This window comes from Diaphorina citri, unplaced genomic scaffold (assembly GCF_000475195.1).
Source record: "Diaphorina citri unplaced genomic scaffold, Diaci psyllid genome assembly version 1.1 scaffold884, whole genome shotgun sequence".
NCBI classification, from domain to species: Eukaryota; Metazoa; Arthropoda; class Insecta; order Hemiptera; family Psyllidae; genus Diaphorina; species Diaphorina citri.
In genome coordinates, this window is record NW_007378316.1 from 7,679 (window position 1) to 22,091 (window position 14,413).

General features: G+C 38.3%; 2 protein-coding genes across 6 annotated transcripts; both read left to right on the forward strand.

The window, feature by feature from the left end:
• Positions 1-2,809: 2,809 nt before the first annotated feature.
• LOC103512789 lies at positions 2,810-12,398 on the forward strand. The gene is made up of 5 exons (XM_026826178.1): positions 2,810-3,205; positions 7,435-7,660; positions 9,810-9,906; positions 11,109-11,220; positions 11,368-12,398. Exons 1-5 carry the CDS (start codon positions 3,006-3,008, stop codon positions 11,489-11,491), a joined length of 759 nt encoding a protein of 252 aa, XP_026681979.1. The 5' UTR covers positions 2,810-3,005; the 3' UTR covers positions 11,492-12,398.
• LOC108252819 (transcription factor Adf-1) lies at positions 3,236-9,247 on the forward strand. Of its 5 annotated transcripts, none has more exons than XM_026826174.1 (4): positions 3,236-3,275; positions 4,545-4,665; positions 5,971-6,037; positions 8,286-9,247. In XM_026826174.1, the coding sequence occupies exons 2-4, from the start codon at positions 4,555-4,557 to the stop codon at positions 9,077-9,079; spliced, it is 972 nt and encodes a 323-aa protein (XP_026681975.1). In that variant the 5' UTR covers positions 3,236-3,275; positions 4,545-4,554; the 3' UTR covers positions 9,080-9,247. The 5 variants fall into 5 exon arrangements, with proteins under 5 accessions (XP_026681975.1, XP_017301048.1, XP_026681978.1 ...); XM_017445559.2 differs by lacking the exon at positions 5,971-6,037 and adding an exon at positions 4,826-4,893 and having other exon boundaries at positions 4,545-4,664; XM_026826177.1 differs by lacking the exons at positions 3,236-3,275; positions 5,971-6,037 and adding exons at positions 3,311-3,363; positions 4,844-4,893 and having other exon boundaries at positions 4,545-4,682.
• Positions 12,399-14,413: the final 2,015 nt, after the last annotated feature.

Sequence of the window (14,413 nt, forward strand, 5' to 3'; positions counted from 1 at the left end):
TTTTGAAGACAGTTCAGAGAAAAAATGAAGGCCATTTGCTGAGCGAAAAGAAAGTTGATGACGATTTTACTACAAGAGTATTTCTTGAATTCTGGTCTTTTTCAAATCAGTGTAGTAATAATTTTAATGTTTGCCATAACAGATAAGATCATAATAAATAAGACGATATCGTCTTCGTCGGAAGAAAACCTTGCCGGAGGGGATTTAGCGAAATTTCCAGTCATTTTCACAAGCCTCAAACACAAAAGTTAATAAAAAGTACAAACAAAAATGTGACTTCGATCAAAACAAACGAAAATCACGCAGCGTACAACGAAACTGACTCCCTCTGAACGCAGTCGGATCTACTGCGTCGACGTAACACGTTCTGAGCCGGCGCAATGCGCTCACTAGGAAAACAGTCTCACCTAATTACTCAGAAGAGGTGCCCGACGTGAAATGCTCAGCGTATCACGTCAACCACGACGCAAAAAACACGTCGCTAGGAAACCGTACCTTAACTTTTGTGTTTGAGGCTTGTGAAAATGACTGGAAATTTCGCTAAATCCTCTCCGACAAGGTTTTCTTCCGACGAAGACGATCGTCTAATTGATTTTGTTATGCAACATAAAATTTTATATGATTTGAAAAACCCGGAATTCAAGAATACTCTTGTAGTAAATTCGCCATCAACTTTCTTTTCCTGCAAATGGCCTCCATTTCTCTGAACTGTCTCACAAAAACTAAAAATGAACAACTACGTCGGGCGAAAACATTTTGTTGGAAAACACTTTCACGCAGCGCAATATATTTCACGCTCCTGCCGACGTGTTTTTTGCGTCGTGGTTGACGTGATACGCTGAGCGTTTCACGTCGGGCACCTCTTCTGAGTAAAGGTACGGTTTCCTAGCGACGTGTTTTCTGCGCAGCGCGGAACCGAACACGTCGGCAGGAGCGTGAAATATATTGCGCTGCGTGAAAGTGTTTTCCAACAAAACGTTTTCGGCCGACGTAGTTGTTCATTTTTACTTTTTGTGAGACAGATCAGAGAAATGGCGGACCTTTGCAGGAACAACATCTAAGCTAGCATAAAGCTGTCTGGGTTAACACTAAAATAAATAGGAGAAGTTCCTACTACCTACTCTCTTATACGATAGTTTGTAGGTAGTAAAACAATAAGTTGAATATAGGTACCTATAATTTAGCTAGTCTAAGTACTTAATAAGATACCTTCGATTCGTTTTAGACCCGTCAAATCGGGGTTCCACTCTCTGACTGGGTAAACAGTTTGAAACCAACGAATCAGACTGCTTAAACCAAAAGTTAAACTAATAGGCCTTTTCTGATCTTTAGCAGAAGATCTAAAACAGAAATCAGATTCTGGTCTTTACCAATACATGTACGGACGACATTCTGACAGGTTAGGATTCATTTCGATAGACCAAAAAAGCTCGAGAGTTACCTTTGATGGTTGAAGAAATAAACTAGAAGAAAAATCGTCAAATCGTGAAACTCATCGAAAAAAACCCCTCTAAAAAAAAAAAAAAAAAAAAAAAAAAAAAAAAAAAAATGCAATAGGTACCTAGAAAGTATGCAAACTGCATATTGCATGCATAATGCATTGTCTATTGACTATTGCATAGTCAGTACTTATAAACGCCTGCTTATATGGCGTGCCATTTATATGGCGTGCCATTTATATGGCACTATTTTTTCACTGTGACCTTGGCGCTGCGTTGGTGCATATGTATAGCTCTCGGAGTGCCATGCTGATGGTCCCGGGTTCGAATCCTCACCATCGACATGAAAACTCAGATTTCGAGTGCAAAGATTTCAATGGAATAAATAATAAGAACAAGAATAAGGAATTATAAAAGAATAAGTAAATAAGATTTAAGCATAAGAATTATATATAATAGAATAAGAAGAATTATAAGAATTATAAAGAATAAAAGAAGAATAAGAATAATTAAAAAAATATTATCACATTGATCTGCATTCTGGACGCACTATAGATAAAATGGACTACGAAATAACGTTTCTATCGTCCTGAAAAAAAAAAAAAAAAAAAAAAAAAAAAAAAAAAAATTCAACGCTTACTGCACAGCAAAGGAAACAGAACTGAGAACAAGTCTCAGAGCTCAAGTCATACATGAGCAAAGAACGTTTCTATCGTCCTGAAGAAAAATAAATATATAATTTGGGTTGATGATTCATTGCCAATCACATTGATCTGACACTATAGGTAAAATGGACTACGAAATAACGTTTCTATCGTCCTGAAAAAAAACTTAAACGCTCATCAAGTAGGTACCTAATCTGAACCTCAAGTCATACCTACATGAGCAAATAAGGTTGCAATAAATAAACAATTTGGTTTGATGGTTCATTTCTAATCACATTGATCTGGCACTATAGGTAAAATGGACTACCTACGAAATAATCGTCCTAAAAAAAAGAGGTACGGTTTCCTAGCGACGTGTTTTTTGCGTCGTGGTTGACGTGATACGCTGAGCGTTTCACGTCGGGCACCTTGGTGAGACTGTTTTCCTAGTGAGCGCATTGCGCTGGCTCAGAACGTGTTACGTCGATGCAGTAGATCCGACTGCGTTCAGCGTTGTACGCTGCGTGATTTACGTTTGTTTTGATCGAAGTCACATTTTTGTTTGTACTTTTTATTAAAGGTACGGTTTCCTAGCGACGTGTTTTCTGCGCAGCGCGGAACCGAACACGTCGGCAGGAGCGTGAAATATATTGCGCTGCGTGAAAGTTAAAAAACAATAATAAAAAAGAGAATTAAAAAACACAACCCCGACCCAAAGTTGTGACTTTCGATAGAAATGAACACCCCTAAAGGGGATTTAGCCAAAAATTAATATAAAAAAAACCTCTCGAATCTTTCATCGTAGTATGTTCCTGTTCAGAACGATTCATAAAAATCGAACTTTTCTCCCATCAGTAGTGCATTTCTTCAAAAAGTGTACACTTATATCTTGATGGAAGACTCGGTAACTTTGTGAAATCTCATGCGAATTGTACGTTTCATTTGTTTCAGAGCATGTTACATTCTTCAACGAGACAATGAGTTCGCTTCGTTCCTCTTATCCCGTGCATTTCCCGACACCGACTCTCAACCTACCAGCGTACGACTGAGAGCTCTACAATGTCTATTTGCTATTAAGAGCTACGATTCTCTCGTACAAATGACAGGGAGAGGGGATCTGAAGTAAGTTTTGAAACAATTTCTCTCTCTCCATCAAATGGAAGTTAACGGAGTGAAGGAGTGTGATTCTCTTGTACTTTAATTCTTTATTTTATTTTAGATTTGCAATTTTTTGCATTACTGACTTCTTCCATGCTCTCGGAGACCACTGTCTTCATATAGTACCGAAATTCGTGACTTATGATTTACATATTATATAATTGAGAGTACATAGCGTTTTGAACACAATGTTTCGCGGCCAGAGCGCTTCCGTTTCTAATTTTCTTCTGTTAAAAAAAAAAAAATTCATTTTACGCTCCAGCCAATAAAATTTTTTCGCCCGAGTAGAGCGTTCTTGCCCGCGTAAAATTTATTTTTGCTATTATAATTAATCAATTACCTATTTGATTAAATAGGTAACGGATTAAATAATTATTTAATTTTATTTATCGTTTTTAGGCAAAATAATTATAAATAATAAATTATTTAATGAAATAATTATTTCTCTTTATTAACTACTGTTTTCAATCATATTAAATACAAATAATTAATTATTTAATTGTATAATTAATTATATTATTTTGTTAAATTATGTGCTATTTTGAAGTAATTAAAACAAATACGAATAATTAATTATTTAAATATATAATTAATTATTTAATTATACTATCTGCCGTTTTTAAGTAAAATAAATAATTATAGATTTTACTGATTTATTTAGCCGTTTCCTTGAGGGCGCTCGACGTTTCTCGGGCCCGCGGATCGCTGCCGAGAGGCAAAAAGCGACCGGTAATGGTTGAGAGTATATCGAATTTTTTTCTTCAATAGGCGAGAGTACATAGATTTTTGAACACAATTTTTCGCGGCCAGAGCGCTTCTCTCCCGTTAAAAAATTTCATTTTACGCTCCAGCTAATAAAAAATTTCGCCCGAGGCAGAGCGTTCAGAGCCCGCGTAAAATTTGTATGTTTATTTTAAGGTACGGTTTCCTAGCGACGTGTTTTTTGCGTCGTGGTTGACGTGATACGCTGAGCGTTTCACGTCGGGCACCTCTTCTGACACTCGTATTTATGAACAAGAATGATCGTTCTCAAGTCAAAAATGTCTCAAGTCAAAAATGACCAATCAAATGCCTTGAGACTATGCTTAGCACGAACTTAAGAGCCAGCATTTTGTTCATAAATATGGGTGTGAGTAATTAGGTGAGACTGTTTTCCTAGTGAGCGCATTGCGCCGGCTTGGAACGTGTTACGTCGACGCAGTAGATCCGACTGCGTTCAGAGGGAGTCAGTTTCGTTGTACGCTGCGTGATTTTCGTTTGTTTTGATCGAAGTCACATTTTTGTTTGTACTTTTTTGTTTGAGGCTTGTGAAAATGACTGGAAATTTCGCTAAATCCCCTCCGGCAAGGTTTTCTTCCGACGAAGACGATCGTCTAATTGATTTTGTTATGCAACATAAAATTTTATATGATTTGAAAGACCCAGAATTCAAGAATACTCTTGTAGTAAAATCGCCATCAACTTTCTTTTCCTGCAAATGGCCTCCATTTCTCTGAACTGTCTCACAAAAACTAAAAACCATGTAAAAATGAACAACTACGTCGGGCGAAAACGTTTTGTTGGAAAACACTTTCACGCAGCGCAAGAATTCAAGAATACTCTGAAGAAAGACCTGACCTGGAAAGAAGCTGGAAAAGTACTGAACAAGGAAGGTAAGTGTTTTGTCTATAATTTTTATTTCCAATTGTATTATTGATTACCTAATTATGTAACCTGTTTCAGTGCTTGTTGAAATATTCTGTGAATTGGCTTCTCACTGTGAATCCTTCTGCTTCAGTAAAACCTCCTGTGCCCGCTAGATTAATCAAGTTATTGGTTGGGAAATCCTCGTTTGTAGTTCTATCTATGTTCAAACGATTTTTTGATAAAAAAAATCATCCCTCAGCATGTTGTGCAAACAACAGCACACAACAATGACCGAGTCAACAGTTTCAATCTTCAAATTTATTGGAGAATAAAAAATTCTAAAAATGGCGGCCATGATTCCAAAAGCATTTTCAGACGTTCTTCTTGCTTTGCTGAGGCAGTAGTTGAACGTTCTTTTTTTCTCATCTTTCAACATTTGTGGTCTGGAATATGGCTTCATCATATGCTCACTCACTTAATCTGAAAGCCTCGTAACCAACTATTACATGAGGTAGTACGGTATCAGATTACGGGAGGTTTTATAATTTAACAATACACATACACAATAATGTTATGTTGACCTATGGCATTTCAGTTTTCTCTCCGAAATATGATAGCGTTGATAGCCTATCATTTATTCGGGCCTATGATTTATTCAAGCCCCGACAAAGTTAATAGAAACGCAGGAAATATGTGGTGGCCAAAGCATTTTTGCGCTGGCATTCGATTAGGTTAGAAGTGAAATGAACTTTCTGTTACTGAAACTGTTCCATGGATACCGGTGGATCGTTTTGAGGTAAAACAAAAACCCCATATATTTTTTTAACCTTTCTGTACTTACTTACTTATTTACTCACCTTCCGTGTCCTGTAGACAATAGGTAGTACCTATGTGTATTTTATGTCGCCAGATTTTAGTCTAGCGTTTGGACCCTGCTTGTCATTTCACCCCATTGTATTGACAACCAACATATTCAACCTGCTTCCCGACAACTTGTTAAGTTCAGCACACATCGCGTGAGCACCGTAGTGGTTTGCGTCCCGACATGTTCAAATAACTTGTTTGTTTTTTTTTTTTTTTTTTTTTTTTTCCCAAGGTGTTTTCACTTCAAGAATACTCTGAAGAAAGACCTGACCTGGAAAAAAGCTGGAAAAGTACTGAACAAGGAAGGTAAGTGTTTTGTCTATAATTTTTATTTCCAATTGTATTATTGATTACCTAATTATGTAACCTGTTTCAGTGCTTGTTGAGCCAGCCTAGTTAGCTTAGTTGGTAGTGCCTCTGCCTTGTAAGCGCTAGGCCGCGGGTTCGATTCCCGCCCGGGGCGTATCAGATTGCGGGAGGTTTTTCGGAGGTGGAAATATAGTTCCATTTTTCACCAACTCTCTCATTTTCGACTTATTGAAAATCCCAGCATCGCCCTCCTTTCCATACGAACCCACATCAACAATGACAAACTTGCAATTGGCATCGACCATTGCGAGAAGCACCACTGAAAAATATCCTTTATAGTTGAAATGTAGACTTCCTGATTTAGCTGGTGCCACAATTCTTACATGTTTACCATCAATGGCAGCTATACAATTGGGAAAACGCCAACGTTTCCAAAACTCGTCGCTTTTCTGTTCCCAGTCTATCTGGTCAGGAGGAGGCAAGAAAAGTGGCACAAGCTTTTTCTGAAGTGCTGCCAACACCTTAGGCATGAAAGTGCTTATAGTAGAGTGGGAGATACGGTAACCAAAAGCCAGTGATCTAAACGATTGTCCTGTAGCCAGAAACCTGAAATCAATTTAAAAAATCTGGTGTGAACATCACACGACTTTCTATTACATTTGCGGAATACGTATTTGAAAAAAGTCCCGAGCCTGAGCCGCCTACGGCGGCCGATTTTTGGTCGAAAATTTCCTATCTTAAAATACTCCCCGTGTAATGAGGGATCATTAAAAAGTGTCCAAAAATTGAACTTTTTTTGAAAAATTTTCCAAGTCCATAATCGACCGCCTACGGCGGCCAATTTTCGACCAAATATTTCTTATCTTAAATACTCCCCGTGTGATAAGGAATCATATAAAGTATGAAAAAAATTGATTTTTTTTTTGAAAATTTTTCTAAGTCCGATCGTCCTGGAAAAAAAACTTCAACGCTCATCAAATAGGTACCTAATCTGAACCTCAAGTCATACATGAGCAAATAAGGTTGCAATAAATAAACGATTTGGGTTGATGATACGATGTGCATTCATTAAAATGCGCGCGTTGTGTGTTTCATTTTGTGAATTGTGCAGCATATTAATTCCAGGTTATAAATCGCGTAGTAAGTTGGAATTATGTTTGATAGACCTAGTGCTGCTGCTAGAGCTTTTTTTTTGTTTGAACAATTCGTTATCTAATGTTTGAAGAACTGCAGACCATATCTGAGAATACTCATAAAGTGAGAGTGAAACACTGTCAGAGCTAGTTTTGTGCCGCAATTAGTTCTTGTTGATCTGATGAGGAATGTTATTCGCTTTCGGGAGTTCGGGAGTAAATACATTTTTCTTATCATTGAATATTCCTTTTCCTCGTCAGATATTACCTGGAAGATCTTCATTTCGTGATGGAGTTGGAAAACCTGGGTTTCTCGTATACCATGGAAGAGTTCCAGTCGTGGAGTAAAGGAGATCTGATCCAGTATCTGCTATCCAGATCCAATACTTACTGTACTCGGCTGGCATTCAAACTAATCGTGCATTACCAGGTGAAGGAGACGACACTGATCAACGAAATATTGAACCAGATGATGTCCTATAATATGGTAAGCCTGTCTCCTGCCTTGATAAAAAAGAGTAGGACGGCCAGAAAAAATACGTCTCGGTCGGGATTCAAACCCAGCACCTTCGGGTCGAGAATTTTTCGGTGAACACCAAGTCATCATCATTGGTTAACAGCCATTAGGCTGGTTTGCTGCAGTACGCCATGTTTCCCTGTCTTCTGCCTTCCTCTTGAGATCGTAGTACGTACGTACAACGTACATACATACATACGTACATACATACATACATACATACATTACATTACATTACATTACATACATACATACGTACGTACAGACCATGGGCTAAAAATCACTTTTTTGACATCAGGGGATCCCAAAACGGATATTTCCAACCATTTTCCGATTTTGAAAATTTGGACCGATTGCAATACTTTCATTACTAGTATAGCTCCGCTATACTGTAGTAATAGAAAGTAAAAAATCTAGTGTGAACATTACACGACTTTCTTTATTTTTAAAAATATACACGGCTCAATTGGGGGGATCTTAATGACCAACAGAGCCTATCCAATAAAAAAAAATCCAATCAAAAATGAAATCTTTTAAATTTATTTTTAAAATTCTGATATTTTTATTCCCGTGAAAAACGTTTTGTGTGTTGCAGGAGGCGAGTGCAAGAAACGATGGAAATCTATCAGGGATCACTACAATAGGGGAAAAAAAGAAGAGAAAAGGAGTACAGGAAAAGCTGCCAAGAAGAAAAGAGCTGTGTATTGGGAAAAGCTACAATTTTTGAATACTGTAGAAAAAGAAAGGAACAGCTATACAAACATTCACACTCAAACCAGCAATGAAGAATCAGCTCCTTCTGAGCACACAGGCATTGAGGAAGAAGAAGATATTGACGAGGATGACCCACCCATACAAGCATCCGAGCATTCAGCATTTCATCCATTATCCCAAACTGAAACTTCCCCACCATCCCCACATAGTCGGGGTCTTGCTTTCAAAACCCCAGCATCAAAAACCATAAAAGAAAGGGGTGCTGTCCCAAAATACTTGCAAGAAAGGAAGGAGGACAAGGTGCACTTAAAACGGGGTCCTGAAGAGCTTGCTCGACAGCCACTACCTCAAGAAAAAGATCATGAAATTGACTTGTTTTTCAAAACAATGGCAGCGACTGTGAAAAAATTACCAACAGACCTTGCCACCAAGACAAAAGCAAACGTCTTCAATTTTGTCACAGCCATGGAACTATTGAACCAGGAACCGCCTTTACCCCCTACCACAGGATTAACAAACATTCAGTACAACGAAAACCAGTCGTTGTACTCCTCTTCAACATCATCTTCACCCTGGAACACTCCTCATTCATCTCACCCAGAAGTTTCCCGCACCAACTATGACATAGTTTATCAAGACTTTACACAAGCCGTTCCAAATGAGGATTTACATTGAGAAATATTCATCTGATGTAAATGTATATAAGAAATAATAATAAAAATGTTTTGCTTACCTAGGATGACTACTGTATTTACATTCTAAACCTTCATCTGATGTAAATGTACCTACCTATATAAGAAATAATAATAAAAATTGTTTTGCTTACCTTAGCGTTAAAGCGAGTTTTTCGGCTGCTGTTATTGGTTCCTTCACTCTGTTGTATGAGGAAGTTGTTAAATCATCTTCAATGAGGTTCAAAACAAAGGAGAACCTTTCGCGGGTCAATCTAAAATAATCCCGAACTTTTCTTCTTCGTCATGGAGATGGCTCTTGATCAAAGAGTTGAACATTCCTTCATTTACTCGATTTTTGAAAACACCACTCACATCTTTTCTGGACATCACGAATTTGGCAATATCTCTTCTTCCTGGTCATCGTCCATGATTTCTTGTAGTAAAATCGCCATCAACTTTCTTTTCCTGCAAATGGCCTCCATTTCAAAAAAATCACCAAGTTCATTTTTGCAGTTTTGGGAATCAAATAAAGGTTTCATCAGCACCTCACAAAACTGAACAACATTTCCAAAATTCTTTGTGTAGTTTGATGGATTTCAAGATTTCTTTCGTTGTTTTTTTTTTCTTTTTAGAAACATAGATCTCAGCACGCTCTTTCCATTAATTTGTATAACTCAACATCGCTAAATTCCTTACATTTTTAACTTTGGACCAATTTCTCTATTTCTCAGGTGGATGAACTTGTCACTTTCCTGCCCAAGATTTCCGACATGAACAATCACCTCTCCTCCATGTGGAACTCCATTGTAGATACTCTCCTATCAAAATGTAAGTCCATGCTATTTATTTAATTTTTCCATTTGTTGATAAAACAATACATATATCGAACAGAACATGAAAAATTACATATAAATGGTAGACTTACACCCATCCGTTAAAGTAATGCTTGTACCACTTTATAATCAGTTTAATTAAAATGTACCCCTAATATTTTCCCCCACATTCCTACGCGCCCCTATAATGAGCCCCCACATTACTACGCGTCGCTATAATGAGCCCTTACATTACTACGCGCCCCTATAATGAGCCCCCACATTCCTTCACGCCCCCTATAATGAGTTCCCACATTCCTACGCGCCCCTATAATGAGCCCCCACATTCCTACGCGCCCCTATAATGAGCCCCCACATTACTACGCGCCCCTATAATGAGCCCCCACATTACTACGCGCCCCTATAATGAGCCCCCATATTCCTACGCGCCCCTAGAGTAAGCCCTAAAGTAATGCTTGTACTACTTTATAGTCAATTTAATTTTATCTCATCGTGTTCCTATAAGTATATGTAAATACTTTTCAGGAACATTTTAGTCAAATCAAGAATGATAATAAACTGAATATTAAACAAATTAGGTAGGTACATAGGTATTCTTTAACCACGATCGAATAAAAAATTCCCGGAGGGACGGACCCAGCTTGTTTGATGAAAAAATACCAAGAAGTGAAGAGTCTGTCTCTCAACTCTTTCATGATAAGGGAGATGTTTTAATACATGGGTTTCTGTGGGTGCAGCGCAATATATTTCACGCTCCTGCCGACGTGTTCGGTTCCGCGCTGCGCAAAAAAACACGTCGCTAGGAAACCGTACCTTTTAGGTACGTTTTCCTAGCGGCAGGTATTTTGCGCAGCGCAGAACCGAAATTGACTATTGCGTCGGCAGAAGCGTGATTCGTATTACGCGGCGCAAAAGTGTCTTCCAAGGACAGCGTGGTTCGTCGACGCAGCTGCCAGTTCAACGATGGATTCCGGGAGGAAAAGAAAATTGTGCGCGTTGTTGATAATCAGAGAAATTATTGGAAGATGACGAGGAAGAAGAGGTCATTTTGACGCAATATACAGAGGAGCTTTGCATAATTTCTTTCTTCACCAGTTTTCCGGCTTCAGTCCATAGTAGGTCTTTCTTCAATGTATTCTTGAACTCAGCATCCTTCATGTCATACACAATTTAATTTACTTCGTTTGTCGTTTTCAGGTCATCCGAACATGGACAAGTTCGAGTCAGAATTTGAGCGCATCATTCGCACAATCATAAGTTGTCCCCAGGTTGATTATTTGAACACGGACAACATCGAGTATCATCTGACCCGATTGAATAGGAAAGTTCGTTTGTCGTTTTCAGGTCATCCGAACATGGACAAGTTCGAGTCAGAATTTGAGCGTATCATTCGCACAATCATAAGTTGTCCCCAGGTTGATTATTTGAACACGGACAACATCGAGTATCATCTTACCCGATTGAATAGGAAAGAGGCCATGAGTAGAATCTTTATACATAACAAACTAGTACAAAATACAGCCAATACCAGTCTTAGTAATGGTCAGGCTGAATTGAATGGGGGTGATTCTATGCTCTGAACGTAGTGGAACTCAGTAGAGGTACGTTTTTTCCACTGAAAATCAGGAGGGGCGATGGTGATTCTACGGAGTTTCAAGAAAATGGCCCATGGCCCAATACAAAAATTGAAGAGTTCCATGATTCTATGCACTGGACGGAGTGGAACTCAGTAGAAGTGCATTTTTTTTCCACTGAAATTCGGTATGTGCGATTGATCTCTGGTTGTGGGGGTGTCGAGATGGTCCTGACCACCGCTGACCTGTGGTTACACCCAAAAGCAGTCGCTGAGTTTTTGGACCTACCAATCAGAGAGGATGAAGAGGTACAAAAAGTCTGATGGGGAACGTCGCTACAACAACAACAACAACAACAAGTAGGGCCGATTTTACGAAGTTTCAAGAAAAAAAAATCAATGTCTCAATACATAAATTGAAGAATTCCACAGGAGGTGAAAAATCAGTGATGTTATTGATCATATTGCAATGCAATGCAAAGCCTAACAAGTCCAGCTGCTGGCAGTTTCTCTACTTTAAAGAAGAAGCACAAGTTCTCTGGTTGAGTGCCAATTAAACATTGCTAGAAACCATCACCCCGGTGTATGGCAGAAAAAAAAATATCTACTTTTTCTATTCTACCATCACCATTCGGCTACAGCTGAAGCCGCTACAACAACAACAACAACAACCAACAACATCATATTGCAATTTCTGTGGCCGAGTGCTCGCGTGTATCCTACGAGACTAGAACTCTGGAGCTCTTGGGTTAAATTCCCAACAGATGCGACTATTTTTTCATTTGCTTGTCATTTGAGGTTTATTCAAGGATCGTAAGAGAAATGTTACTACCACCTTTTTTAACTTCTTTATTTAAAAAATAAAAATAGGTACTTTAGTTTTTACACTGTCAGCTAAGACTAAAAAGTCCCATTAAAGTATTCTGTGCTATAAGAATTTATTGTACAATGTACAATTGTACATACCTAGTGTTCTCGTTTTCTATTCTTTTACTTTTCTGTAGATATTAGTACGTATATGAACCTACTGTCGATGTTGTAAAACAATGTCATATTGTACCAGAGGACTTGGTGGTCGAGGACTTGGGGAAAGAAGCCGTATTTTACTATGTGACTTTTTTTAGATTCAAGTCTGGCCAAGGGACTATAAACGGAGAGTCAGCGACTAGCTAGGGAACTATAAACAGGGAGTAGACTAGTCCAAATTTCCTAATGAAAAAATTCACTCGGAAAATTTTGTTTAGCCAAAACCGGTTGGGCTCAAAGCGATCACTCTAAAGTTGATTGAGAGGCCGACGACAAACGCCGACCCCATCTGAACATGGGAGAAGGCGAAGAAGAAAGTCCTTTTTTTAGATTCAACCAAACAAATTCCGCTTTGGACGTCCATACTTGCTGCCACAGGCCAATGATGGTTAACTGAAAGAGGGCCTCTGAGTGAAATTTTGCTATTTTTAGTCCGTCCTTCCTTTATTATTACTAATAATAAAAGGTATAGTGGACGGACTATTGTATTCGCTTCGGTGTCGTCCAGTTTGAAGTTTACTCAAAAGAGTGCCACTAATATTGCTAAACACTATACCACCGTAAGTACTCAATTGTTGGGAAAATAAGAGAGGTACATAAGAGTTTTTTCGTCTTCAAAGGCAAAAACCTTTTTAAACGATTTAAAGAATGAAATTTTCTAAAGACTTTTTTCCCAACATTGATGACTTGTGCCTTGTGCATTCCAAGAAAGATTCGAATCGAAAGTAAGACCCAAGTTTTTAACAGTGGAAGAGAAAGGAATTATATTAGAATTGAATATAATGGGCGGAACTTTAATCCGAGAAGACCTATCAATAAATATCGTCCTCGTCCGGAGAAAATCTCGACATCTTGCTTCACTTTATTCGCTGATGAGACTGAATCACTCGACTCACAACGTGATACACCCCTCCAAACGCGGTCGGCCATGTTGCGCCGGCGTAACACGTTCCATGCTGACGTGATGCGCTCTTTAGGAAAACAGTTGCACTAGATTCGTATGAAGGAGTGGGCGACGTAAAACGCTCAGCGTATCACGTCGCGTACGGCGCAAAAAACCTGCCTCTAGGAATACGTACCATAATCTGACCCTCAAGTCATACATGAGCAAATAATGTTGCAATAAATAAACGATTTGGGTTGATGATTCATTGCCAATCAGATTGATCTGGCACTATAGGTAAAATGGACTAGGAAATAACGTTTCTATCGTCCTGGGAAAAAAAAAACTTCAACGCTCATCAAGTAGGTACCTAATCTGAACCTCAAGTCATACATGAGCAAATAAGGTTGCAATAAATAAACGATTTGGGTTGATGATACGATGTGCATTCAATTCGATTCACAGAAAGATCGAGACGTTGTCCCCATCTTTGCTAAGTAAAATAATCTATTGTTACAGTCAATTCAAGTCAAAACAGAAGAATCGATTAGAAAATCGTTAAAGCTCGATATAAAAGTATCGAATCTCAGAAATATCTTTTTCATTTCTTTCTTCCCTCTTTTTTTGTAGCCATTCAGACACTGATTCCCCCTTCTCGTCTCTAAGAAAATGTGGGTTGTGAAAATTTTAAATTCATTTCGGGAGTTTTCACTTGTTTTAGAGAGAAAAAAAAAACAATATAAGGAAAACATTGTACAACAAAATGAAGAAAGTTTGTCTGAAACATACACTTGAGAAAGAAGAATTAGAAGTTTTCTGAAGGAAAGACGGCAAAAAAGGGTACGGGGGAAATTAGCATATTTGGAAGCGTTTCGACTTTATTGTGTTAGGAGATGTTTTTTATGATGTAAAATCATTTTAGTCAAACGAAGAACTCTGCCGGAATTACGAGAAAATTTTCATCTAGACAAGATTTTTAATATTTTTCAGTTTTCCCTCACAGAGGGCAGAGAGCTTCCA

Excerpts from the sequence above, each read along its gene's own strand:
- LOC103512789 (XM_026826178.1), top strand. The coding sequence starts at position 3,006 with ATGCGAATTGTACGTTTCATTTGTTTCAGAGCATGTTACATTCTTCAA. Across the intron at positions 3,206-7,434 it reads ACAGGGAGAGGGGATCTGAA|ATATTACCTGGAAGATCTTC; the intron begins GTAAGTTTTGAA and ends TTTCCTCGTCAG. Across the intron at positions 11,221-11,367 it reads AACATCGAGTATCATCTGAC|CCGATTGAATAGGAAAGAGG; the intron begins CCGATTGAATAG and ends GTATCATCTTAC.
- LOC108252819 (XM_026826174.1), top strand. The coding sequence starts at position 4,555 with ATGACTGGAAATTTCGCTAAATCCCCTCCGGCAAGGTTTTCTTCCGAC. Across the intron at positions 4,666-5,970 it reads TATATGATTTGAAAGACCCA|CACTTCAAGAATACTCTGAA; the intron begins GAATTCAAGAAT and ends CCAAGGTGTTTT. Across the intron at positions 6,038-8,285 it reads AAAAGTACTGAACAAGGAAG|GAGGCGAGTGCAAGAAACGA; the intron begins GTAAGTGTTTTG and ends TGTGTGTTGCAG.